The sequence below is a fragment of the Onychostoma macrolepis genome, chromosome 07 (genome assembly GCF_012432095.1).
Source record: "Onychostoma macrolepis isolate SWU-2019 chromosome 07, ASM1243209v1, whole genome shotgun sequence".
In the NCBI taxonomy this organism is placed as follows: domain Eukaryota; kingdom Metazoa; phylum Chordata; class Actinopteri; order Cypriniformes; family Cyprinidae; genus Onychostoma; species Onychostoma macrolepis.
Genome location: NC_081161.1, coordinates 379,456 through 407,358, shown reverse-complemented (window position 1 = coordinate 407,358; position 27,903 = coordinate 379,456). Strand labels below are relative to the sequence as shown.

The 27,903-nt window shown below is 38.2% G+C and overlaps 4 protein-coding genes, 1 long non-coding RNA gene and 1 pseudogene across 6 annotated transcripts; 1 reads left to right on the top strand and 5 right to left on the bottom strand.

Moving 5' to 3' along the window:
* The first annotated feature begins 387 nt into the window (after positions 1-387).
* On the top strand, positions 388-1,091 carry LOC131543513 (uncharacterized). 2 transcript variants are annotated; one of them, XR_009271922.1, is made up of 3 exons: positions 388-486; positions 738-842; positions 906-1,091. It is a non-coding gene; the product is annotated as an uncharacterized LOC131543513 (long non-coding RNA). The 2 variants fall into 2 exon arrangements; XR_009271923.1 differs by having other exon boundaries at positions 401-486; positions 778-842.
* A 6,099-nt stretch (positions 1,092-7,190) lies between these two features.
* On the bottom strand, positions 7,191-7,654 carry LOC131543489 (histone H2B 1/2-like). The gene has a single exon (XM_058780874.1). It carries the CDS (start codon positions 7,611-7,613, stop codon positions 7,239-7,241), a length of 375 nt encoding a protein of 124 aa, XP_058636857.1. The 5' UTR covers positions 7,614-7,654; the 3' UTR covers positions 7,191-7,238.
* Positions 7,655-8,423: 769 nt separating this feature from the next.
* Positions 8,424-8,813, bottom strand: LOC131543502 (histone H4). The gene has a single exon (XM_058780888.1). The coding sequence runs from the start codon at positions 8,777-8,779 to the stop codon at positions 8,468-8,470; it is 312 nt and encodes a 103-aa protein (XP_058636871.1). The 5' UTR covers positions 8,780-8,813; the 3' UTR covers positions 8,424-8,467.
* Positions 8,814-11,316: 2,503 nt separating this feature from the next.
* Positions 11,317-11,896, bottom strand: LOC131543476 (histone H3). Its single transcript, XM_058780858.1, has one exon. The coding sequence runs from the start codon at positions 11,869-11,871 to the stop codon at positions 11,461-11,463; it is 411 nt and encodes a 136-aa protein (XP_058636841.1). The 5' UTR covers positions 11,872-11,896; the 3' UTR covers positions 11,317-11,460.
* Positions 11,897-16,023: 4,127 nt separating this feature from the next.
* Positions 16,024-16,475, bottom strand: LOC131543486 (histone H2A-like). Its single transcript, XM_058780870.1, has one exon. The coding sequence runs from the start codon at positions 16,456-16,458 to the stop codon at positions 16,072-16,074; it is 387 nt and encodes a 128-aa protein (XP_058636853.1). The 5' UTR covers positions 16,459-16,475; the 3' UTR covers positions 16,024-16,071.
* An 872-nt stretch (positions 16,476-17,347) lies between these two features.
* LOC131543474 (histone H1-like) lies at positions 17,348-18,208 on the bottom strand (annotated as a pseudogene).
* Positions 18,209-27,903: the final 9,695 nt, after the last annotated feature.

Here is a 27,903-nt window from a genome sequence, read left to right as displayed (position 1 = left end):
AACAGCTAATTAGGTTAAGCAGAACTAAATCTAAATAAATTACTATAAATTATTTTAATCTGTTATTACCATACAGTCTATGATTATTACATCTAAATGGCAGACCACAAAATATTTAAAAGAAATGAGCACTCATTCATTATATCTAGCATTGTTTTTCGAGAAGTCACGTTTGTACAACATAGGGCTATAGGTTATTATGCTTTATATCTACTAAACTAAAATATATAATACCTTTCATAACTAATTAAATAACTAAGCCATAATATAATAAATACATAAATGATTTCATATTAAGCATAGATTAATAATTTTAAAGTAATTAATTTTACTCGAGACAAAATATTATCCGGGTGTTTTTCAAAAACCGCGCGCATTTTTCCGTCAGTAACGTCCGCTCGCGGCTCATCCCCGCTGCAGCTCACGTCACGGCCCACGGGAGGATCACAGCCGGACGGCTCGAGACGCGGTCACGGAGAATAACAGGTAAGCATTCGACCTTCTTTATTCCTATTTAAAGCACTTTTGAACCGTTTTGTGTTTTGTCAACTTTTGAAGATTAATCAGCTCAGTTATCATAATGCGTGTAATGCTAGCTAGCAAAGAAGCAAGGAGCTAACGCGCCATTACATCAAAGTTATCAACGGCAAGTGTTAAATATGCAGTGTTATACACAACAGTTTGTCAGTGGTGGTAAATTAAGAGAGATTTTTGTGTGTGTGTGTGGTTTCTCACAGCCGAACACAGACAAACACGCAAATTATATTTTTAAACCAGAGAGACGACCGACAGAGCATCTTCCTCATCTCTAACCGTCACTCGCGCCACAGATCTGAAGCAAGGTATTACACGTTTAAACGTTTTGTTAATCGTTATTTATTATCCGCTTTGTCAGTTTCATCTAGAATATCCATGTGATGCTGATCAAGTTTACTAAATCCGCCGAAGCCCCGGTGAACAAAGGGCTGAGGACCGTTTATAATGGCTTTTTTGTTAACTTTAGTTAAAGTTTTACACTTTGTTATGAATTATTTAAAATTCATACTAACAAATTTTTGTCGTGCTTTTGAAATCAATGTTTTCAGAGCAAAGGCAGCGAGGGTGGTGTGATGTCACTGGCAACAGGAAGGCTGCAAAACTAATATGAACCTAAAATGAAGTAAGTAGAATTCACATTAAACAAATTGATGGGCTACAGTGTTGTACAAGATGTAATTTGTCACGTTATAAACAGTTATTTAAATACATCGTTTTTCAGTTTTATTTTTGATGAATTGCTATTAATGCAGATGTAATGATGACCAGCAGCACAAATGTTAAGTCTTCTGAAGCAAACTATACTTTTTGTGAATATTAGATTGAAATTTAACTTAAACATTGATCAAATCATGAATACACAGATGAAAAATCACAAACCTCAACTAACATCCCACAAGAATGACATCATGACATCTAAAAACCAGTCATGTTTGATATAATGTAGTGTGTGCCACCATTTTGATTCAGACTGAATTGGCAAAGTGAATAACATCTTAAATTTCAGTTTGTTGATCATTCTGTCAAAGTCTTTTGCATGTTGTGTTGGTTCAGAAGAATACCAGTGAAGTCTTTTAAGTTCTGATTATAGTTATATAATTATATACTTCACTAATATAGATGGAAAAATGATCTTTTATATTTCTACTTGCACTTATCCTAAAGTTGCTTTGGTTTTTCATAAAGATATCAGGTAATTGCCATTGCTAAGTTTGTAGTGGTTGAAAGTTGTCTTATTATGATTCATAAAAATAAGCAGTCCATAAATGTTGCTTAATTGTGAGTTAAATTTCTGTAACTTTGTGTTTTGTCTTCAGGAACAATAATGACATCAGTCATTCAAGCTAGGATCCTGGAAGATCTACTACTATCTGAAAATAAGACTTTTTTTTTTTTTTTTCTTCAAGACACACAAGGTAGGACACAAGACAACTTTATATTTACTTGGCAACATTTTAAACTTTTAGCTGAGATCGGCAGAAATGACTGAATAGTTGAGTTAACATTTGAGTTGTCTTAAATGGATAGTTCACAAAAAAAAAAGTAAATTCTGTCATGGTTTACTCACCCTCATGTTGTTCCAAACCAATTTTGAATGAATTTTATTAATCTTCAAACAAAAGTATATATTTTTGATATTCTTTTGTTTTTGTCTATCCATTGGAAGTCTAGGCAGTCTTTTTCAAACTTCAAAAAGTTTTAAGTTTAGGCTTTGACTCATAATAAAAAACCCTTAGCTCAAGCTTCTCAGTTAATGTTTGTGTCTTCTTTAGAAGACTTGAATGAAACCACTTTATGCATATGGATAAACTTGTCTTTAAGCTTAATATTGATTGCCTAGACTTTCAGTGGATTGACAAAATGGTGAGAGAGTTTTAAAAATATCTTAATTTTTGTTCCATAGATGAACAAGATTCGTATGTGTTTGGCATGACATGATAGTGGGTAAATGGTGGTAATTTTCATTTTGAGGTGAACCTGTCCCTTTAAAGAATTAGTTCCCTCCAAAAATTAGAATTCTGTCATTAATTACTCAGCCGCATGTTGTTCCAAACCCGTAAGACCTTCGTTCATCTTCAACACAAACTGAGATATTTTTGATGAAATCCGAGAGCCTCCATAGACAGCAATACAACTGAAATGTTCCCAGACCTAGAAACATAGTAAGGACATTTGTAAAATAATCCATCACTGGATTAATTAGATCAATTTTACGAAGCTATGAGAATACTTTTTGTGCGCAAAGAAAACAAAATTAACGACTTTATTCAACAATTCTTCTTCTCCAAATCACACCTTCCAACATTATCAAGAGTACCTCTGCATGTAATCAGCGCATGCGAGTGCTGTTGTCCTTTAAACAAAAATTAAAGCTTTTTTGACATTCTATTGCTTGTGGTGATTTTCCTTGTTTATTTCTTTGCTTAAGGCAGGGGTGCCCAATCCTGCTCCTGCCGATCGACTGTCCTGCACAGTTCATCTCCAACCCTAATCAAACACACCTGCCTTTAATTTTTAAGTGATCCTGAAGACCTTAATTGGTTGCTTCAGGTGTGTTTGATTAGGGTTGGAGATGAACTGTGCAGGACAGTCAGTCGGCAGGAGCAGGATTGGGCACCCCTGGCTTAAGGTCTTATTTATTTATTAATTTTTTTTGTTTGTTTACAAAAGGTGAAAATCGGAAATGATGGAACAGTCACTGTCTCGTCACATTGTTGGGAGACTGCAAAAGCTAGTACCACCCCCAATGGGATGGCACGGGTGCTACTGATGGGGCTCTTCAGTGTGGATATCCTCCTCAAGTCCAACCTGAAAGGAGGGGTCAGCAAGCTGGATCCCTGTGCTGATCGTCGGAAGGCTCTCGACCCGAGGAAACTTCAAGCTTTACTAGGTAAATAGTTTTTAGAGCTGGTGCTTTCCAGAATCAACCAGGCGGGGGGAGGGGGTCGAGATTTTTGCAAACCTGAGGGGCAGCTGGAGGAGTGAGGAGGGGTAGAGTAATCATTGTTGTTCTGTTCCACAGATACTGTTGTAAACCAGTTTCCGACGGCCAAGGAAGCTGATGTCAGAAAATCCATTAATGGTAGAATCTGCGAGCTAAGACACCAGCTGAAGTCCAAAAGTGTGCTCGTTTAAATCAGTGAAGAACCAAGATGGACTCCTAACCAGGATAACGCACTGTTCTTTTGGCATATTTCTTGGCTTTTCCACAGTTTTTATTTATTTATAATTATTATTTTTTTGTTTTTCTTTTATAGAAATGTTATTTATATTTTATAACAGCACTGCTGAATGTTTAGAACATTGTAATTGCTTTAATTTATAATTAATATTTTGTGTTCAATGGTACCATTTAAAAATGTTAAGTTTATCTGACCAAATGGTTTTAATACTGGTAGGCCTGTGTAGCTCTTTATTATCTGCCTGATTAAAAGAAAATAAAGGTGACTTATGATAGATTACCCATTAGTCTGTGTTAATATGTGGTATAAAGGTTTGCACATATATTGCAGATTACATATTTATTAATTCATATTTTAGATGTTACATGTAAATATACTATATATATATATCACCATATATGTATATACATTGTATGTGCATGTTCTCATATGTACACATATTGTGTGTATATATATATTTCACATATTTTCACATTATATTTGATAATATTACATATTTAAAATGTATTCCACAATATATTGAACAAATATGTGTACATATATTTCATGTATATAATTCCATATAATTTTACATATATTTAAAATATATTCTACCATGTATTAAACATACATGTGACACTATATCTTTACATATATTACCAAAACATTTTCCCATATAAATTGAAATACATTATGGTAGATATTTATAAATATAATATTGCATATATTTTGGGATATATAACGCATATATTATATATTCACGTTCAATATATTGTAATATATTGAAAGCGGCAATCATTTGTATATTTTGCAATATATTGCAATATATTACATGAATATATAATATAGTGTATAATATATGTATCATCAATATATTATTAAATGTATGCAAATATATAATATATTGGAAAATAAAAGGGAAAAATAATATATTACAATATATTTTAAGAAATATATTGGTAAATATATTTTCCTTTCATAAGGGTAATGTCTATATTGTCAAAAATGTACAGTAGTCAAAGGGATTTCAAATGGATTTATTAAATACAAAATAGGAAACATTCAATTCAGGTTAATACAGCTACATATAGCCAAAAATGTAAATACGCAAAAGTACAAAAAAAAACAAAAGGAAGCAATATACCCTGCAAACATGTCTCTGCGGGGCCCATGCTGGCTTTTTGTGGGCACAGTGGGTTAGGGCCAGCCCACACCAAACCTAAACAGGCCCAGTGCAGGCTTGCCCAGGCGAGGCCCTCAGCTTTGGGCTCACCGCAGGCTCTCTGTGAGCAGACCACACTATGGGACTGTCCACATTAATCCAATGATGGCCCAGTGTGGGCCAGCCCGATCGGGCCCAGAACAACTTTTGTACCTGTGGGCCCATGCAGATTTGGTGTACGCAGCTCTGTAATAAAACTAGGAAAATATTAACATTGACTGGCCATGCCTGCTGTATGCGGATGATCTGGTTCTGCTGTCTCCCACTCAACACGGTTTACAGCAGAACCTGCCAGACCTGGGCCCTGACAGTCAACCTGAAGAAAACCAAAATTATAATATTTCAGAAAAGATCCAGATCCCAGGGAACACAACACACATTTACATTAGGCACTAACCAGATAACACACACATCACACTACAACTACCTGGGCTTGAAAATCACATCCACTGGAAACTTTAACCATGCTGTGACAGAACTGAGAGATAAAGCACGCATCATATCATTATAAAGCCCTGCAATACCAAGAGACGAGCAAAGAGAGCAAGCCCTTCCCTCAGCTGATCCAGAGCTTCAGTCCTGATGCTTCACTAACATCTGCTGATGCTCTGAATCACATCAGAATCAATCAGATTACTGCACAAATCAAACAGAGTTACATCACTCACTGGCAAACACAAACACAACAGCAGAGTAAGATGCAATGCTATTCGGCCCTAAAGAGAGAGTACAGTATGGCAGAGTATCTGTACACAGTGTCAGATCAGAAACTCAGAAGCACGTTGACCAGATACAGACTCAGCGGACACAAGCTGATGATAGAGACGAGACACAGAAAAACATGGCTGCCCCCGGAGCAGAGATTGTGTTCACACTGTGATCTGAATCAGATGGAAACAGAGCTGCACTTCCTCACAGAATGCTCCAAATACACCGACATACGGACAGAGTTCTCTGATAAAATACAGCAGATCCATCCAACATTTAAAACTCTCTCAGACCAGGAGAAGATGCCGTATCTGTGAGAACACAAGAACTGCTGTGTGTTTGCTGCTCAATATGTGTCTGTCACCACAGAAGAGAAAACACTCAATCTGCCCTGATCTGAAGTTTCCAGCTCATCTACATTATATTAAACCATATTACTCTGCTATATTACTTAGATCTACATTTTGCTTCTGTAAATTTGTCTAATCCCTGATCTTATTTATTTATTTTTTCTAGTGTATATACTTACATACATTAGAAATTAATTTTGCATTACATGCTTAATACTTTTATATATTATTACTATTATTCTTTTTTTCTCTTTGTTAATACATATATGCACTATTTGTAAGCAGCCCAGCTGCAATTGCTTTAACAATACAAATGTATAGTTTTGTCATGCCAATAAAGCACCCCTTGAATTGAATTGAGAGAGAGAGAGAGAGAGACACAGAGAGAGAGAGAGAGAGAGAGAGAGAGCGAGAGAGAGACACAGAGAGAGAGAGAGAGAGAGAGAGTGAGAGAGAGAGAGAGAGAGAGAGACAGAGAGAGAGAGACACAGAGAGAGAGAGACACAGAGAGAGAGAGAGAGAGAGAGAGAGAGAGAGAGAGAGAGAGAGAGAGAGAGAGAGAGAGAGCACACCCAAAGGGGCAGAAAAACAAACCTCAACAATGAATTTTTAAATAATACATAGGCCTGTATCCTAGGGATGTGACAATATCTCCTTGACTCTTACTACCCACATAACTAATCATTTAACAATCTTAAATCTAGACTTATTTTATTTTTTTATTATTGAAATAGTTCTGTTTACCACATCAGCCAAGAAACATCTTGTTGAAAGTACTGTTTTGTCCGTGTTTGATTACGGTGATGTGAGATACAGAAGTGCATGTAAAGGTGTTCTGGAGTAATTAGATGTGTTGTATTATGAGGCAGTTACACTAATTACTAATGCACTTTATAGTACACATCACTGTGAATTATACACCCTTTTGAGTAGAACAACGCACACAAAACAAGAAATTCAGTGCAATGTTTTTTATTTATAAAATTCTGTTTGGTTTACCTGAACATCCTCAAATGTTACGGAAACTGCATTTTAAAACAGAAATCGGCGTTTAAATAATGCATTCCCGCAAATAATAACTACAGACGTCAAGAATCAAACTGCATTTTTATAACATGAATTGTTATAACCTAAAACTTAAAATTTAGCTATTTGACCAAGTGTTACATTACAGTAATTAAGATATTAGAAGCTCTTTAAGCGAGTAGATGGGTGGCTCTTAAAAGAGCCTTTGGGGGTGTTTAACAGCCTCAGGCTGCTCTACTTGGAGCTGGTGTACTTGGTGACGGCCTTGGTGCCCTCAGACACGGCGTGTTTGGCCAGCTCCCCGGGCAGCAGCAGACGCACGGCGGTCTGGATCTCTCTGGAAGTGATGGTGGAGCGCTTGTTGTAGTGAGCGAGACGAGACGCTTCACCGGCGATGCGCTCGAAGATGTCGTTGACGAAAGAGTTCATGATCCCCATCGCCTTGGAAGAGATCCCGGTGTCGGGATGAACCTGCTTCATCACCTTGTAGATGTAGATAGCGTAGCTCTCCTTCCTGGTCTTTCTGCGCTTCTTTCCTCCCTTCCCCGCGGTCTTTGTGACGGCCTTCTTGGAGCCCTTCTTAGGCGCGGACTTCGCTGGTTCAGGCATGATGCTGCTGACGAGACAATGATTAGAAAGAGCCGCACAGAGCCGTTTATTCACTCACCTATGCTAATTTACACAGAGATGTGGATTCTTCTGATTGCGTGTTTCCACAGACCACACCCATAAACTCGACCGTGATTGGACAACTGGAAGAACCACGAGCGGAACGAGGGCCAATCACCCGGTGAAATGATAGCCCCGCCCATCGCTCCATGTTTGAGCGACATCAGCCCCCACCACTGAGCTTCCTTTGTTTTAATTCCCGCTCTTTTTTTTTTGTTTTTAATAAGAAATGGGCCTCAAATATCATATAAACCCTTATAGACCGATTTAAATAATTTGGAGAAAAGAGCAATAATTATTAAACACTTTATTTTTCTCTGCTGTCCGCTAATTTTACTTGTATCAAGTATCACCGCCATCTCATTTTTTTTTTTTATAAATAACTTAAATTCAAAGAACCAGCTAAAAAAGCGAATCAGGACGCTGTATAACGCACAAAGACATGCTTTGATTGTGTGCCTCAAACACCTGACTTTATACGAGCTCCAACATCAGGATCAGAATGAGTAAGAGCTTTATTAACAGGTGTGTTTTCAGATTCGAGGAACTTGGTTATAAAAGCTTTTTTAAAAACTAAAATCAGTTTCTGGCTCAACGTTATGAAAACGCGTATATTCTCGGTACAATACACACACCAACATTAAACTAGTTTCAGTTTCTAAAACAGATTTATAAACTAGTGTTGTGTATCGTTTTTATTTTCACCTCCAGCATAAACCAGCAACATGAGCTCTTTCTGTGTCGGTGTGGGTGGCTCTTAAAAGAGCCGTTGGGTTTGTTCTGATTGAAGGCGTTTATCCTCCGAAGCCGTACAAGGTGCGTCCCTGTCGTTTGAGCGCGTACACGACGTCCATGGCGGTGACGGTCTTTCTCTTGGCGTGCTCGGTGTAGGTGACGGCGTCGCGGATAACGTTCTCCAGGAACACCTTCAACACCCCGCGGGTCTCCTCGTAGATCAGACCGGAGATGCGCTTGACGCCGCCGCGGCGCGCCAGACGACGAATGGCGGGTTTGGTGATTCCCTGGATGTTATCGCGCAGCACTTTCCGGTGACGCTTAGCGCCTCCTTTCCCGAGTCCTTTCCCGCCTTTGCCTCTTCCAGACATGATTCAGATGCTTCTTGCTCGAGTTAAGCGATGAAGAAGAATAAGGCGCAAGTGCTCCAGGGAGGCCTTTTACAGTTGCTTACAGGACCTAACTGAAACCAGCTCCGCGTCACATGACTCGCCCCTCCCCCGCTAGTTCCAGCACGAAATGTGGTTTAACCCCAACCCTGATCTAACAATGTTTGTGCATTGTTTCGTATTAAAATGCATGTTTTATAAGATTCATTTGACAAATATACTTTATTGCATAATATCTAAATAATATTTAAATGTACGCCTTTGACAGACCAGCGACTTGCAGATCATCATTATCGTTGTTTAGAACCGCAAGCAATTACGTGCATTTGCTGTTATCATATTCACCAGCATTCTGTGTGTATATATATACAGCTGTGCTCAAAATTATCCATACCCTTCGTAAATGTGATCAAAGAAGGCTGTGAAAATAAATCTGCATTGTTTATCCATTTCATATTTCATTAAAAAAAATATATATATATTTTATATTTTATTTTAAGGGGGCTAGTAGGAACATGAAGTTATCCAGCCTTGGCTTCCTGATTCACAAGAATATAAATATGAGGGAACACAAAGGCCAAATTCATTGTTGAACTTCACAAATTAGAAAGTGGCTGTAAGAAAAGAGCTGAAGCATTGCAAATTCCCATTTCCACCATCAGGGCAATAATTAAAAAATTCCAATCAACAGAAAATGTTACAAATCTGCCTGGAAGAGAACATGGGTCTATTTTGTCTCAAAGCACGGTGAGGAGGAGAGTTTGAGTGGCTAAAGACTCTCAGGGATCACAGCTGGAGAACTGCAGAAAACAGTTTTGGGATCAGAAAGCCAGATATTCAGATCACCTCTCAAAAGAATAAAAGAAAATATGTGAACAGAATGCAAGTTTTGGCCAATTGCAGTCCATATTATATGCACCCGCCTCAATATTTCAATCACTAAACAGCGCGACAAAACATTGTGAAAAACACTTAAAGTGTCTTAATGTATTAAAAACAGTGATATTAAAAGAACAAATTTAGTACACGCCTTATTGAATATGCTTAATTTATATAGGCAAGCATGAGCATAGGAATATGAACGTAATGCATTAAATGGTTCTGTGTTTTGTAATGGTTTTCTATGGGACACCATTTAATTTGTGTTTATATTCTGGGTTCATCTGAAAATAACTGGCGGTCAGTGGAGCAAAGCCTTGTTTTGTCCTCCAGGTGGGCGTTAAGAGTGTGACGTCACCAAGCAGCAACCTCCCGCTCTCTCTGAAGCCAACACGGAAGATTTTAAAATTCACGAGTTACAAGAAAAGATAGAAAAAGGATTTAATTGCAAACAGTTATTGATTTTACGTGTGATACGCTGTCACGGCATTTGACTTTTCAAGATGGCGGCGGTCGGCTCCGCCCACTTTAGGCTTCAAAAATGCTCTTCAGAAACCTACGAGTGACGTCACGGACACTACGTCCATGTTTTTTACAGTCTATGGACGTCACGTGAAAACTATCAATTCATCCGCTAGACACGACTGGAACTTCAAACGGGACTGTTTTATATGATCAAATGAAACTAAAAAAAAAAACAGTTACCCCTTTTTAACAGTTACCCCATCTGTACACTGAAATACACAGCTGGATCTGTAATGTTGTGGGCCTATTTTTCTGCAGAGATCCTGGATATCTTGTTCAGACTCATGGCTTCATTCTATTAAATACCAATAAAAGCTTTCCATGACTCTCCATGCTCACACTTTCTATGAAGCACATTTTTATAATACATTATAATGGTATTCTTAAGGCATTATAATGAATGCGTAATGCATTATAAAAAAAAAAACTTATATCGTTTTATAAATAATCATAACAATTATAGTAAAAATACTTTCACACATTCATCTGATCTGATGGCTGTTTGAGAGAATAAAAATATTATTACTATTATTATTACTATACTTATAAGTGGTCTTTGCTTTTAGTAAAGTAGCATAAGAACGATGGCAAGATATGAGACATAATACAATAAAATTATGTGAAATGTAATCCATTGTAAGAAGTGGATGCAACATGTTCACGGTGTTATAAATCATCATACTCATAAAAGCTATAAGCACAAATAAGTAAATATATGTTAAAACTGTTCTTATGAATATTAATACGATGAGCCTGATGACCTGAGACGAGTGGAGCGAACTGAAGAGAAGCAGCAGCATACAGCTGTGAATCTGAAGGATCTGGAGAGCTTCTGGAGGAAGGAAGGGTCTCGTGTTCTCTGAACTCATCAGACATTAAAGAGAAAACTCAGCTGCTATATTAGCAAAAGAGATTGCAGCAAGTATTGAATAAAAGGGTATGAATATTCATGACCAAAGTGGTTTAGTTTTAAATAATGATAGATTTACTTTCACAGCCATGGTTTATATTTGCCAAACCAAGGGTATGAATACATTTGAGCACATCTAATACACATACACACACATAACCTTTGTGATAAGGAACTAAAATAAATAAAATGGCACAAGATAAGACCCAGTCTACATTCATTAAGCTCGTGAGCACAATTGTACTTGCTATAAGTTATATTTGGGTTCAGATACAGTGGAAACGGTCTCGTTCAGTGCGGTGTCGGTGGCTCTTAAAAGAGCCTTTGGGGTGCGGCTGCAGCGGCGGGTTTAAGCGCGCTCTCCGCGGATGCGGCGCGCCAGCTGGATGTCTTTGGGCATGATGGTGACTCTCTTGGCGTGGATGGCGCACAGGTTGGTGTCCTCAAACAGACCGACCAAATAAGCCTCGCTGGCCTCCTGCAGGGCCATGACGGCGGAGCTCTGGAAGCGCAGGTCCGTCTTGAAATCCTGCGCGATTTCTCGCACCAAGCGCTGGAAAGGCAGTTTGCGGATCAGCAGCTCGGTGGACTTCTGATAACGGCGGATCTCTCGGAGAGCCACGGTCCCGGGCCTGTAACGGTGGGGCTTCTTGACGCCGCCGGTGGCTGGGGCGCTCTTCCGGGCGGCTTTAGTAGCGAGCTGCTTCCTCGGGGCTTTGCCGCCGGTGGATTTACGAGCCGTCTGCTTGGTTCTTGCCATCGCGAAGATTAACCTCTTCCTCTGTTCCGAGCACGTAGAGAATATACTGCTCTCTGTTCCGCGTCTGCTTTTAAACCCTCATAGGGTCACGAGCTTATGATGTCATGAAGGTGCAGAGGCTTGTGATTGGCTGTGATTGTGATTTGTGACGTCTGCTCATGACTGCTAGCCAATGACTGAGCAGCTTCTGTTTTCAAAAAGGGCTGTTTGTGTTTCCCGCTTAAAATCCTTTGTTCTGTTTATTACTTTACAATCAAACACACACTCTACACTAACACATCATCACATAACATTATAATTTAATTTGTATAAAATCACTGCAACTGGACAAGGATAATTATCATACAAACGTAATGCTATATGTACTGTACTATGTATGTGTACATATGTTGTGTGTGTGTATATATATATATATATATATATATATATATATAATTCAACAGAAATGTCCACTTGGCAAGATGTCTTAAAATGTTTTTATTTTTCTAACATTTAAACTTAAGACCAAATTATTAAATTACCTTTTGACTTTATGAATGATATAAATGACACCTTAATGATTTTTTATTTAATCTTTATGCAATCATTTAAAAACCACATGTACCGTTTTTGTCACTGGTGTTACCTTCTTTGGGAATATTAAAGGCTTTATGAAATATTATTTCTCAATATTTTTTTCCTTCAGCACATGTAGTCAGTTACTGAAAAATATAGTGAAAATGCAAGAAATAAGGAGATGATGTATTTAATGTGACAGAAAAACACAATAACACTGAATCACCAGAGACACATAAGACCTGATACTCTGATCTTCACTGCAGTTATCTATAAGGACGATATGCTGTCAGTCATGGTACTCACTAAATTAATTAGCTTAATTCATTTGTATTCTAGTTTTTTACAGTTCCCTAACAATAAGGCAGGTCATACAAGTGACTTCAACTAAAAGCTTCACATGAAATCATGAGATAAATTAGAACATTTATAATAACTGAAAACAGAGACAGTGGACTCATGGGCCTTTTTTCATACATCTTCAGGAAATTGTTATTTTTTTGTAATGATTATTGTAATAATTGTTTTATTTTTGTTAAACAGTGTTTTTTTTTTAAATTCATTTTTGTTATGCCATTTACATTTGATAGTTATGAATACATTATTGTATTTTAAATGGTAGAAAAACCTGTTTTTGACCTCAAAACAAAGCACTTTCCCTCTGCACATGGCTGTGGGGACGAGCAGCTTTGTGGTGCTTAGAATTTTATATAATTAATTAAAAAACAAATATTGCCACATTAATGACTCAAGGTGTAATTGTTGAAATAACATATTGTTTCATTTCAAAATATAAATGAATTGTAACCCTAGTGTTTTTCGGCTGTAATATTTCTGTAAAGGCTAGGGACAGAAAAATGGACATGAATTGTATACAGTGCACAGCATAAATGAGTACACCCCCTCTGAATAAATATAAAGATGTATTTTCTTAATGATCACTAATATTATTTATGGAAAGATGGTAAAATTGAAATATATTAAACATATACTTAACAAAAACAACAAAATATATACCAATATTTTCTGTAAGATAAGCAATTAGCCAACTGTGTTTAAATGAAGGATTGCAGAAATGAGTACACCCTAGATTTAATTCAGCAAATGTATAATATTGTAATACTTAGTATGTCCTCCAGAACTTTGAGTATACTGCTCTGACTCTTGGCACTGAGTGTAAGTTCATGACATGTTCACATCTGTGCTGTTTAACTCCTGGAGGACGACCTGCTCTTTAATGAGGAGTTTGCTCAGCTCGTCTCTGCAGAATCCCCCACAGCTGCTCAAGAGCGCTAAGATTGAGTGAAATACATGTCCACTGAAGGATTTTCACCGTGGGAGAATGAATATCTTCACTGTCATGCTGAAGAAATGCCCAGTAATGCAGGGAATGAGGGGAGGGCAGCATCTTCTGTTTCAGGTTTTTGTGTTACTTCACACAGCGGTGTGTGAATTCATGACAGCGTTGATAAAGCACAGCTCCCTCACACCTTCAGCACTCACTCACCCCTGTATAAGAGCTTTACTACCTCTGAACCTCACTGTGGGAACCAGCACTGCTCACTGTTCTCCTCCTCCAGCAACACCACAACATTTCAGATGCTTTTGGATCCAAAATGATTGACCTCTTGTAACATTGTCCTCTTTTATGTTAAGAAATAAGTCACCTGGCAGTTCTCTCGCGAGTGCTTCCACTGCTGCCAGCATTAAGTCTGAGTATGATTCAGTGCGCTTTATAACACTTTTAATTGTCAGGAAATTACTCGTTTTTAAAAGTTTTGGTTCAATGTACTTACCTGTTGATCAAAAATAGCCTTAAACCTATCCACCTTATTTAAGTTTCATTTAATATCTTTCAGGAGGGTGTACTCATTTTTTCAACAACATTTATATAAAATCTTATTTTGCTGAAAAATTTTGACATTCTTCTTTGGTAATTGATCAAACAGGCTTATTAGAACATGATATCTCCAAAGAACCCGAACATATCATCCAAGTAAAGAATAATTGCTGAATTTAAGTTTAGAGGGGGGTGTACTCATTTATGCTGTGCTATATATATATATATATATATATATCGTCATGCCACATGAGGCAATTATAGATGCAGTGTGAACATACTTTTGTTTTTAATTAGTTACAACACATCTTAGCATATAAACCTACATTTTGATTCTCTATCACTCATTCATAACCTTCCTCAACAGATCGCTACTGTTATTACATTTGCAATAAGCCATAAAGAACAGACACGTTTGATTTTGGTTAATAACGTCTATTTGATTATACAGGTGCTGGTCATATAATTAGAATATCATCAAAAAGTTGATTTATTTCACTAATTCCATTCAAAAAAAGTAACTTGTATATTATATTCATTCATTACACAGACTGATTATATTTCAAATGTTTATTTCTTTTAATTTTGATGATTAGAGCTTACAGCTCATGAAAGTCAAAAATCAGTATCTCAAAATATTAGAATATTTACATTTGAGTTTGAATAAATGACCATCCCTACAGTATAAATTCTGGGTATCTCTTGTTCTTTGAAACCACAATAATGGGGAAGACTGCTGACTTGGCAATGATCCAGAAGACGAACATTGACACCCTCCACAAAGAGGGTAAGTCACAGAAGGTCATTACTGAAAGGTGTGGCTGTTTACAGAGTGCTGTATCAAAGCATATTAAATGCAAAGTTGACTGGAAGGAAGAATTTGGGTAGGAAAAGGTGCACAAACAACAGGGATGACCGCAAGCTTGAGAATACAGTCAAGCAAAGCTGATTCAAACACTTGTGAGAGCTTCACAAGGAGAAAACTGAAGCTGGAGTCAGTGCATCAAGAGTCACCACGCTCAGACGTCTTCAGGAAAAGGGCTACCAAGCCACTTCTGAACCAGAGACAACGTCAGAAGCATCTTAACTGGGCTGTGGAGAAAAGAACTGGACTGTTGCTCAGTGGTCCAAAGTCCTCTTTTCAGATGAAAGTAAATTTTACATTTCATTTGGAAATCAAGGTCCCAGAGTCTGAAGGAAGAGTGGAGAGGCACAGAATCCATGTTGCTTGAAGTCCAGTGTGAAGTTTCCACAGTCAGTGATGATTTGGGCTGCCATGTCATCTGCTGGTGTTGGTCCACTGTGTTTTCTGAAGTCCACAGTCAACGCAGCCATCTACCAGGAGATTTTAGAGCACTTCATGCTTCCTTCTGTTGACAAGCTTTATGGAGATGCTGATTTCATTTACCAGCAGGACTTGGCACCTGCCCACACTGCCAAAGGTACCAGTATCTGGTATAAAGACCATGGTATCCCTGTTCTTAATTGGCCAGCAAACTTGCCTGACGAAGCTCTAATCATCAAAATTAAAAGAAATAAACATTTGAAATATATCAGTCTGTGTGTAATGAATGAATATAATATACAAGTTTCACTTTTTGAATGGAATTAGTGAAATAAGTCAACTTTTTGATGATATTCTAATTATACGACCAGCACCTGTATACGTTTATGGCACGTCGTTACTGATGGAGAAAAAAAATAAATATATATATATAAATATATATATATAAAAGCGCTCTCTGTCAGATGAAGTGTGTGGCTCTGAAAAGAGCCTTTGTGTTGGAGAAGGAGACCGGACTCGTTTACTTGGCTTTGGCGGGTTTCTCGGTCTTCTTGGGCAGCAGCACGGCCTGGATGTTGGGCAGCACGCCGCCCTGAGCGATGGTCACTCCGCCCAGGAGTTTGTTCAGCTCCTCGTCGTTGCGCACCGCCAGCTGCAGGTGACGGGGGATGATGCGGGTCTTCTTGTTGTCCCTCGCGGCGTTTCCAGCCAGCTCCAGGATCTCAGCGGTGAGATACTCGAGCACAGCCGCCAGATAGACGGGAGCACCGGCACCGACGCGCACTGCGTAGTTACCTTTGCGGAGAAGCCTGTGAACGCGACCGACGGGGAACTGCAGCCCTGCCCTGGACGACCGAGTCTTGGCCTTCGCTCTCGCTTTGCCGCCGGTTTTTCCTCTGCCACTCATTGTCGATTACTGAAATCTCAGCGTTTGATTAACAGAAATAATGAAGCCGTGAATCCCGCTCTTCTGATTTTAAAGGAGCGTGCCAGTCGCTCATTGGTTTAGAACTTTGTAAGATTTAAACCAATCACTGAACTTCCCTCCAACACAAACCGCCAAAGCCACGCCTCCACAGCAGGCGGCCGGAGTGTGCTGCATTTAGACTAAACACACACGACAGATAATATTAAATAAATCGTGATGGGGTGCTGAATAAGTTTAAATATATATATATATCAATGCAAAAAGCATTACTAAATGTTGTTTTTAACCTAATTCAATTTAGATCGGTGATCCATTGAAGCTGTTTATATAAATAAGCATGAATAAGTATGTTTCTAAATTAGATTAGATTTAACTTTATTGTCATTATGCAGAGCGCGAGTACAGAGCTAATGAAACACAGTTAGCATCTAACCAGAAGTGCAAGAATATAGTATTTTATACACAGATTAGTGCAGATTAAGTGAAACTAAAACTTACAGTATGTACAGTGGAGTTATATACAATATTAAGCAGAGTATGTACAGAATATGAATATGAGAGCTGTGTAGGGTTATATGTACAGTATGAACAGCAACAACGAAGAACAGTATAATAAATACAGTCGTGTACAATATTATTAAGCAATGTATAGTCTAAGCAAAATATCAGTAGTGCAATAATATGTTTATAGAAATAGTTTACAGTGATTTGTACAGTAACCATGTTAGACAATCAACAAAAGAGCAATAATATGCAAGTGTTATAACAAGTCTGTTAGTATACTTAGCAAGGTCTTTTTTTTGTTCTTTTTATTACATTAAAAAAAATAAAGAAAACCATATAATAGTAATAATAGAGCAAGCTAGTGTTATTTTATTATTATTTTGCTTTTGTTAAATTGTATAATAAGAATACAGACAGATATAATACATAAAGATAAGAGAAGCTAATGTTTTGTTGTTTCTTCCACTAAGAGCCAAAGTGCAGGTCTTTATTTTGCTCTTTCTTTAGAGTCTGTGTGTGGCTCTTAAAAGAGCCTTTGGGGAATAAAACAGATGTTTATTTCTTCTTGGGAGCTGCTTTTTTAGGTTTAGCAGCTTTAGGCTTTGCAGCTTTAGGTTTAGCAGCTTTAGGCTTCGCCGTCTTGGGTTTGGCAGTCTTGGCCTTTTTGGGGCTCTTGGCTGCTTTCTTGGGCGTCGCTGGCTTCTTCGCCTTCTTGGGGCTCTTCGTCGGCTTCTTAGCGGCGGCTGCGGCGGGTTTCTTGGGCTTCTTGGGCGATTTCTTCGCGGCGGGCTTCTTCGCCGCTGCGCTCTTGGGCTTCTTGGCAGCAGCGGGTTTCTTGGCCGCGGGCTTCTTGGCTTTAGGAGCCGCTTTCTTCTTGGTCTCGGCTTGCTTCTTGCTGATCTTGAAGGAGCCGGAGGCGCCGGTCCCTTTGACCTGCAGCAGGGTGCCTTTAGTCACCAGGCTCTTGATGGCGAGCTTGACGCGGGAGTTGTTCTTCTCCACGTCGTAGCCGCCGGCGGCGAGAGCTTTCTTCAGCGCGGCGAGGACACGCCGCTCCTCTCCTGGACGCGGACACGGCTTTGACGATCAGCTCACCGACGCCTGGACCTGCTTTCTTGGCTTTGGCGGCGGCCTTCTTCTTGGGCGCTTTGGCCGGCGGAGCGGCAGCAGCTGGAGCGGTTTCTGCCATTTCTCGGAGCGGATTTACAGGCTTTCAAACACTGACTTCAATGAGTGTCTGTCTGTCGCTCGCGCGGCACCGCGCTCTTAAACAACACATGAGAACCTTACAGACTCAACCCGCCGCTCGGTGTCTGCGCGCCTCCGCGAGCCCCTCGCGCGTGTGTTTTCTTCTCCTACATTTAAGGACTAAACTCGAGTGCTAAAATAGTTCAGCGCAGCAGAAACACAGTGAACACCAGGCAGAGCTTCTTGGCTTTCTGTGGAGACTAAAATACGCGGCGAGGAGATGTTTGTTTTGCCCCGGTCAGACCAAACTCAAGCCGAGCATCAGCCACGGAACACAGCCGCGTGTAAATCTAATGCCTTGTTTAAGTGTAAAAGTCGATAAAAGATTAAAATCGTCCTCTGTGTGTTTCAGAGACAGTTTGAAAGTGAATATAATGAAATGATCATCAGTGAAGGGCGTGTGTAGTGTTTCGTACAGCTGCTGTTTTGGGCGGCTTGAAGCACAAACATCTGGAGGCTTCTGAGCAGCTCACAATCAACTTTAACAAATAATGATATTTCAACCCAGCCAACATGTCCATGAGGGGTCCATGGGATTTATCTGGGCTATATGGGCAAGCAGTTGATTTATTTTTATGCAATTATGGGAAACTAACCTTAATTAAATAAATTTTTAATTTTGATTTGAGACAGGGTAAAACAAATAAGGAGATTAAAAAAAAAACACTGGATGGATTTTTATCATTTTATGATGGTTGTGTACAGGCACTGCTAACACACATTTCAGTACAATCAACTTGTAAAAGTGCATGTACCATTATATGACCCCTTTAAGACATTTTTGCTCTTGTATGTGAAATGTTGCTAATAAAATAAATTTGAGATCTTTATTGCTTTTGTTTTCAAAATACAAATTTTAATAATATATTTTAAAGCAATAATTCATAGTCATTAAACTAAATATAAACTCTGTCAAATCCTTCCAAAACCTGTTTATGACATTACAGTGAAGAAATAAGTCAGAATCTCTTTCACACTATTACAAAACAGCATACATCATCAATATCAGTGAATCTTGATATTAAAAATTAAGAGGGGTAAATAGTATGTAGAATTTTGAAGTGCATTTAGTTTATTTCATTATTAATACAGTATTTAAAAGAAATTAACCCAGCTCTTCTCCAATCATTATTCTCAAATATAGATATTTGGTAAATATAGGTGAGACCTCAAAGTGCTCTGGAGGTTCCTGGAGGAACTCAAATTTTAAAAAAGGGTTATTGTAAGATCTGTTAACATTGAAGTGGTTCCTGGAAGATCTTACTTGTAAAAGCCAGCATCTGGAAGAACCCAGAGATTCATGTGACAAAATTAAATATGACTTATTATATTATTATTTACTTTATCGGATGGAACGTAATGCCTTTTGTGGCCCTTGCCATGTGAAAACAAAAAACTTGGGTATAAGACTAAATGGTTTTAAAATTGGTCACACTTGTTCTGTTCACAGTCAGAATCGGCCGTCATAACAAAAATAAATAAATTAATAAATGAAAAAATAACAAAGGGACATATTACATCTACAAATCAGCCACAGTATATCCAACTAAAGTTATTTCTGAAAACACTGTTCTCAGCAATAGGGAATATATATATATGTAACGGGGCTGACGAGACGTGAGACGTGCGGATCCAAGTGCAAGCTTTTATTTAAAGGCATGGTCATAAACACAGGCAGGGTCGAGCAATGGCAAACAGGTACGGCAGGGACAAGACAAAGAGTAATCCTAGGGCAAGCGAAGGTCGACGATCGGCGAACAGTATCCAGTGGGCAAGGCAAGGGTTAATCCAGGGAACACGAGCTAGAACAAACACGGGAAAACACAATCCAAGACAGGCAGGGGAAACTAACAGGGGCTCTGTAGCGTTGCTACGGCTAGGGGAGCGGTAAACACACACAATACTCAGCAGTGAGGGAAACAAAGTCCAGGGTTTATATAGAGTGTGTGATTAGTGAGAGCTGTGTGATCAGTGCCTTCAGCTGTGTGTGCAATCAGTGCAATGGATGATGTATGAAATATGTTAATTATAACAATCAGTAGGCTACAAGAGTATATTTAGACATTTTTATTTCCCTAATTAAATAAGTTTCAATTATTCAGAAGTAATTGTTCAACAATTAATATAATAATAATAAATATTCATGCTGTCCTCAAGAAGAGGAAAATGCATGAGGGATGGCGTCCTCGCGCTCCTGCTGTTTGCTCGCGCGCGCGTTCAAGAGCGGTTTTAAATACAAAGAAAGTAACGCTCCTTTCCTCAAAGAAACAACCGCTGCGCGAGGTGAGTAACGTTTTAAAGCTCCAAAATAAATATAAGTTACAGATTTACTATTTGTAAACTAATTCCTACGCTGACACTGTTTGTTTTTCTTTTTAAATGTTTGTCTAAACCGCTAATTTTATCCATCTTTTTCTTCAACGCGGAAGTAAGTCTATGGGCGAGACTTCCGGTTCATTAGCCGTTGTAGATAAATAAGGAGAAGAAGAATAATGTGCAGTAAACGATAATTAAGATAATACATTATAATAATATTGTAAGACACACACATTTTCCATATTAAGCAGCAAAACGAACTGTTCAATTTACAGATGGCCGCACCCATTTTTATGGCAAGAAAAAGGTGGATAGCCGCGATGCTAACAAATAATGTGGGACGAAATGGAGACTATTAAGTCACAGATAATAATTTTTAGTCAGCTTTTCATTATGTTCTTTTAGTCATTGCTCTTCTTTTCCTTTTCTGAACTATTTGTTGTCGTTTAGGTTTGTTAAATAGTCACACATCCATGTTACATGTAACGTTAGGCTGTCTAATAACATATTAACTTTATCCTATTTTTTCAAGTCATTTACACATACATAAAACTGGTTTTATCATTTTATCTCGTCAGTATACATGAGTTCTCTTGAATCTCAAAGGGTTCGCTGAGCAGCACTATGTAAGTATTTTTTATTTTTTGACATTGAAATAACTGAAATAGTGTTTCAGCTCGGCCTAATTCAAAATTATATATGAATCCAATCCTATATACACTGTTACACTGACCTAAATGAAACAGTTAAAAAATATCCATGTATTCTTTTTTTATTCAACAGTTAATAAAGTAATGTTCTGCGTATGTTTTATGAATATGTCTCTGTGGACAGTTGCTGATGTCTGTTGCTGGCTGACAAAAAAAAAAAAAAAAGACCTCTCTGGACCTACCCCATCCTTTGAAGGTGTGTAAATAAGTGAACAATTGCAGATACACATCAGAAACTCTTCTAAAGCATTCAATTACTTATAGTTTATTAACAGTAAAAGTACTAAAGTGCACTATTTTTTCTACAGTGTCTGTTGGAGGAGATCATGGACCCTTTTCATTTCAGCATCGTAAATCCTCAATTTTTTTTTAATTTTTTTTATGTATTTTGATTTAAAAAAAATATATGTACATTTATAACACTATACTTTGTATTATATCACATTTGTATCAAATTACAAAAAAATTAAAAAGTAGTTAACGCTAATGCGAGGGTGTTTAATGCAAGGTCTGTGGGAGGGACGGTGAATGTGACATCCTTCTCTCTTCTGACTGCTGTTATCAGTCTCTGTCAATTGTTTTCCTTTGATTGAAAGTCGTGAAAATGCTATCGCAGAGTTTTTCTTTTGCTATTTGAGCAAATGGGAATGCAAAAAATATATTTGTGTAACTCTCCCATTCACTGCTCTCAAGTTTACCCGACTATGACGACTTCCGCTGCTGAGAAATCTGGAAATGTGAAGGTTTATTAAGCTACATACAGCTATCTTGAAGCTTATCAATTTCTTAAAATGTCCTGTGTGAATGTTCCCAATCAGTGACCTCCATTTAGAACAGGAAAGAAAATGTTACTATTGATTGCACTGTATGTAAAATTTTAATTCAATTTGTAATTTAACTTATTAACTTAAATTGTACTATTTTTTGAGGTACATGAAATGTGTTTTAAAGTTGTAAGATATTTGAGTCACATTTATTTCTTTATAGTTTTGTCAAGGTGTAAATGTTTTTTGTTTTGTTTATAACAATATTAACACTATTGTGTTTCCATGAATGGATTGTAATGTGCAGTATTGACTATTTAAGGAGATTATTTGAAACTACGGATATTTTTGTTGTTTATCAATAAACAATGTTTGATATGCATTTGTTTTAGTTTTTCAGTTTTGTTTATTAAAATTATTAAAAATGTCAATAGCAATAAACTAGTGGGAGGGGTGGGGGGTGCAAATATTAAAGAACTGAAATTAGGAAATGGTGCCTCGAAGCACCCAAGGTGGTTCCTGACCATTCTTAATAAAAGGGTTCCTCCAGGAACCGTTAAAGTTCCTCGGAGAACCACCCCTTTTAAAACGGTGCCTAGAGGTTCCACAGAGGGTTCCACCACAGTGGCAAAGTGAAGAACCCCAAAAGGTGCCTCCAGGAACCTTTAGTTTTTACACAGTACGGTACGGAACGCAATTATTTCCGTTTCCACTGTCAGAAGTTGTGAACGGTACCAAAATAGTGAACCGTACCGTACCACTTTTTTGGTACCCTTCCGTTGGGGTACCTAGCACAGCAAAGGGTACCAGAAGGGTGGAGCTAAACTCACTGCAGAGCGCTGATTGGTTGACTAGAATCGTCACTTGTGCGTAATACAAGCAGATAAAGCTTCTCCTTCACTCGTTCCGCTCTGCTGTGTTCGGCTTATTACTTCAGAGTGCGCAAACACAAAAAAATATAACAGTGTATTTTATAATTTTATATTTTCACACAGACAATAGCCGTTTCTCAATATGCGTTCTTGTCTGTTCTTGTGGACTTGTGAAACGTCATTGCCCAAAAACCCACGTAATTTAAAAAAAAATACTGTTATTGTGTCATGAAATGTAGTTTTAAGTGTTTTTCAGGCGAGAATGTAATTGTTTAAAACTCAAATCTGTGGTTTATTTTTAAAGATAGCGCCTATTTGAAAATTTGCTATGCTGATTTCTCATGAATCTATGATTTGTTCCTGTTCATATCATTTTGGCTGAGCATGTTTAATTTTGTTTAACTTTATATAGTTATTTTGAACAGAACAGCGCTGACCTGTAGTGTACGTTTGACTGAATTGTTTGCTTTTTGTCTTTATTTCCTCTTAAATAAGCCTCTTATACTTTGTAGTTATACTTGTATAATGGCTATTATTGTTCATTAAAACTGACATTTAACAAAAAAAGGCAGAGTTGTGCTTATTGTCGCGTTTCATCGTCGATCAGGGTTACCCGTACCGAATCGTACTGTACTGAACTGTTCCGCACCGTACCGCTCAGTGGAAACGAGCCATTAGATTCGATCAGAACATCGTTGAAACATGAGGAGCCGAATTCCAGAAGAGGCCCAAGACAACAGGATTTTCATAAATCAGGTCCTAGCGCCATCAAGCCTATCCCACCAACTCTTTCACAGAACAGCTTGTAACATTAGCACAAAATAACTCTTATTGATAATAAAGGAGATTAAGGAGATAAAGGAGATTTGACAATAGTATATAAGGATGAATGAACCTCAGATACTTTGATCTCTTGAGAAACAGACAGTACAAACACGCACGGCATCTTCGAGACGCCCCGCTTCCATTTGTTTCTTCTTAAACCCCTTCACCCTTCCTTCCTTCTACTCCGTCTGCTCAGAACGCTCAATAGTAGACTGTAACGTTCTACATTAATGCAAATGATATTTACAGTCATGTTTGGTATCATTTGAATTGTCTCAGGGCGACTGGTACAATGGTCTCATTCTTATAAGAATTAAACTAAAAGATAATACAGATCCTAAGAGTTTAGAGATATTTTGCACACCGTAGAGGGCGGGAAACAAATGCATATATAGGAGACGCGCTGCGCATGCGGCGACTGGCAGCAGAGTCTGTAAGCACATGTGAATGCGGGTTTGTGTTATGTTTATTGTGCGTTTATTTGTTTGTTTTGAAAAAATTGTAGTTGAAACGCAAATTGATGATCTATATTCCTGTGGAAAGCAAAGATGGAGTTGCTGCTTATAACTATAATATGGATTCCTCCACTTATCTCATGCCTTAATCACATAAAACATGTGAGATCTACCGCGAAGCTCCAGTACAGCTGTGAATTTCTGCTTCAGTGGCATCGGCCTTATTTTGTTCGATACCCAGTGGATTTTATGAGATCACAACATTTTCTGAACGATGGCGGCTTTATGGAAATTGCCTCTAGGAACAACGATGATTCAAAAATATGGAAACCGCGGAAGAGAGGACAGAACGGTGGCGTGTGTCAAAGACTGAGGAAGCAGCGTCTCAGAAGGATTCCCTTGCCGACTATCGTAATGGCAAACGTCCAATCTCTAAGGAATAAAATTGATGAACTGCAAGCCACTGTACATGTTCATCATGCATACAGAGAGACCTGCATTTTGGCCTTTACAGAGACCTGGCTGAAAGCTCAAGACAGTGACTCCGTTTTTACTATTAACGGCTTTGGGACTCCTCTGCGAACCGACCGAGATTCATCGATTACAGGTAAAAGGCAAGGAGGCGGTGTCTGTCTATATATTAATAAAAGGTGGTGCAATCCAGTAATTATAAGAGAAACATTGTGCACCCAAGACATTGAACTGCTTTCTGTCTCATTACGGCCGTTTTATTTGCCTCGAGAATTTCCTCAAATTTCTGTTACGGTGGTGTACATTCACCCTAAAGCAAATGAGGCTAAAGTGAAGGAGACTGTCGAACGAACTATTTCTAAGTTGCAAAATGTTTCCCCTGATGCTCCTAATTTTATCATGGGGGATTTTAACCATTGCTCCTTGAAATATCAATTGCGAAATTTTCAACAGTATGTTACCTGTGCAACGCGATTTAATAAGACCTTGGACTTGTGTTATGGTTCCGTCAGAGGTGCTTATAAATCCATTAGTAATCCACCATTGGGGCTGTCTGACCATAACACTGTGTTTTTAATTCCTGTGTATAAAACAGTTTTAAAAAAGTATAAGGCTGAAACCAAATGTATCAGGAAATGGTTTGAGGATTCATCTTTAGCATTGCAAGGATGTTTTGATTGCACAAATTTGGAGGTTTTTGAAAATTCATGTTCTGATATTGATGATTTAACAGATGTTGTAAGTAGTTACATACATTTTTGTGAGGATATGCTTATCCCTCAAAAAACTGTGCGAACTTTTGCTAATACAAAGCCATGGTGTAAGACCTAACCAGCAGAGGGAGCCCTCACCTGAATACTAACTGTGCTCCACTCCCTCTGCTTCTCTAGTCATTTCCCGTTTGTAGCATTTATAAGCATGCTAGCCCTTTGGGCATGTGCGGAGTATTGCCAGTATTCCTGCCTTACCAAGCGTTTCTCTAGTACTCTGTTTGCCTATTCTGTGTATGATTCTGCCTGTTGACCTGACTACAATCTATCTGGATTTTCCCCACTGTATTGACTGCCGTACTGACCTGATGTTTGTGTTTGGACCTTCTGCTTGCCTACTCATCTTTGTCTATTGGATCTCCCCTGTGTATGTCAACGGATTGGACTGCCGTTCTGGTTTTGACCTCTTGCCTGAATTCACGTTTCTGTCTACTGAAAATCCCTTTAATAAACTTCTGCTAATGGATTCTGATTCAGCCTCCGCGACCTCATTACACATGGATAACTAAATCTATTAAGTCCCTCATGATTGAAAGAAACAAGGCATTTCATGCAGATGACTTGGAAAGGAAGCATGATTTGCAAAAACAAATAAAGTGTGAAATTAGGAGGGGTAAAAATAAGTATAAGGAGAAAGTAGAGGGGATCTTAGAGGAAATAGACGTGGTTCTGCCTGGAAGAGTATGCATACTATAACTGCATCTAAGAGTAAAAGTAATGTCCCTATAAAATTGGTTGGTTATCAATCCGATAAGACTGTAATATGGAGTGTATTTTTTTTTAATCAGAAGGATGTTATAAACGCTTTTAAAAAGAGCAAGGTGGGAAAATCCTCTGGACCAGATAAGATTGGGGGACGTTTATTAAAGACCTGTGCGGATCAGCTAGGTCCTGTTTTTTATCATATATTCCAAAAGTTGCTTTATCTTCAAAAACGTTGTGGAAAGAAGCCATTGTTGTGCCTGTAAGGAAGACAAGTTATCCTAAGACTCTAAATGATTTTAGACCTGTTGCTCTGACATCATTGGTGATGAAATGTTTTGAGAAATTTGTCAGGGATGAACTTTTATTAAAAACTCAAAGTCTTTTAGATCCATTGCAGTTTGCTTACCAGGCCAGAAGGGGAGTTGATGGTGCCTCATCTCTGTTAAATATGGTTATGAAACATTTGGAGGGAAGGAAAACCCATGTTAGGTTGCTCTTTGTAGATTTTTTCGTCAGCTTTTAATACTATTCAGCCCCATGTTTTAGTAATTAGAAATTAATTTCAGAGTTTAAATTAGAATTTAAGATATTAAATATCTGGCTATTAGATTTTTTAAGTGATAGAATGCAGAGAGTAAGAGTAAACAATACCTTATCAGATACTCTTATTACGTCCACAGGTTCTCCCCAAGGATGTGTTCTTTCACTCTTGCTCTACATTTTATATACTAATGATTGTGTGAGTAGACACACAGACAGGTTCTTTTTCAAATTTGCAGACGATACTGTTATTGCTAGTTTGTCGACTGGGGATGAGAATTGTCATGGTCCAGTGGTGAATGATTTTATGACATGGTGCGACAGTGCCTTATTGCAAGTCAACATAAAAAAGACCAAAGATATGCTAATTGATTTTAGATCCAGTCCTTCGTCTCCTCAACCAACTAGTGTAAATGGTCAAATGGTGGAATGGGCCAGTAGTTACAAGTACCTTGGGCTTATCATTGATAATAAATTACGTTTTGATACTCATGTTGAAGCAGTATGTAAAAAAGGCCAGCAACGTTACACTGTCTTCGGAGGCTCTCTGCTTTTAATATCAGTAGGACTCTTATGACCATGTATTATAAATCTTATATTAAATCGGTGCTCTGCTTCTCTATATGTTGTTGGTATGGTAATGTAAATGTTACACACCAAAATTCATTGAATGGCATTGTCAACCAAGGTAGTAAGATAATAGGCATTAAGCAGACTGGGTTATCATATAGCTTTGATCGGTTTGTCTTACAGAAAGCTCGAGCTATTGTTGCAGATTGTACTCATCCACTGTTCCATGAATTTAAAATGCTTCCTTCTGGTAGACGTTATAGTTTGCCTAAACTTAAAAGTAACTGATATAGATATTATTTTATTCCCACTGCTGTATGGCTTTTAAATTTGTAGGATGACAGAATGTTGTGGTTGCTGTTTGTTTTGATTGTGTGTTCTGTATGATATGTCAACAAACTTGATGCTGCAACAAAAATTGCCCTCTGGGCTTATAATAAACTTTGAACCTGAACTTGAACTTGGGTCAGTTCCCAGTGTCTTTCATGCAAATTACCATCTGTCCCAAAAGGTGATAACTCTGTCAATGCAAATTCCAATTGTTAGCCCCTGTCTCCATCTCGGGGGATGTTGGTCTTGGTCTGCGGTACTTAAGGAAATGTTGCAAAAGGATCAGGGCCTTCTGTAGCCGGAATGAGCCCGTAGGATGAAGTGTTCGCACACTTCCCAGACAG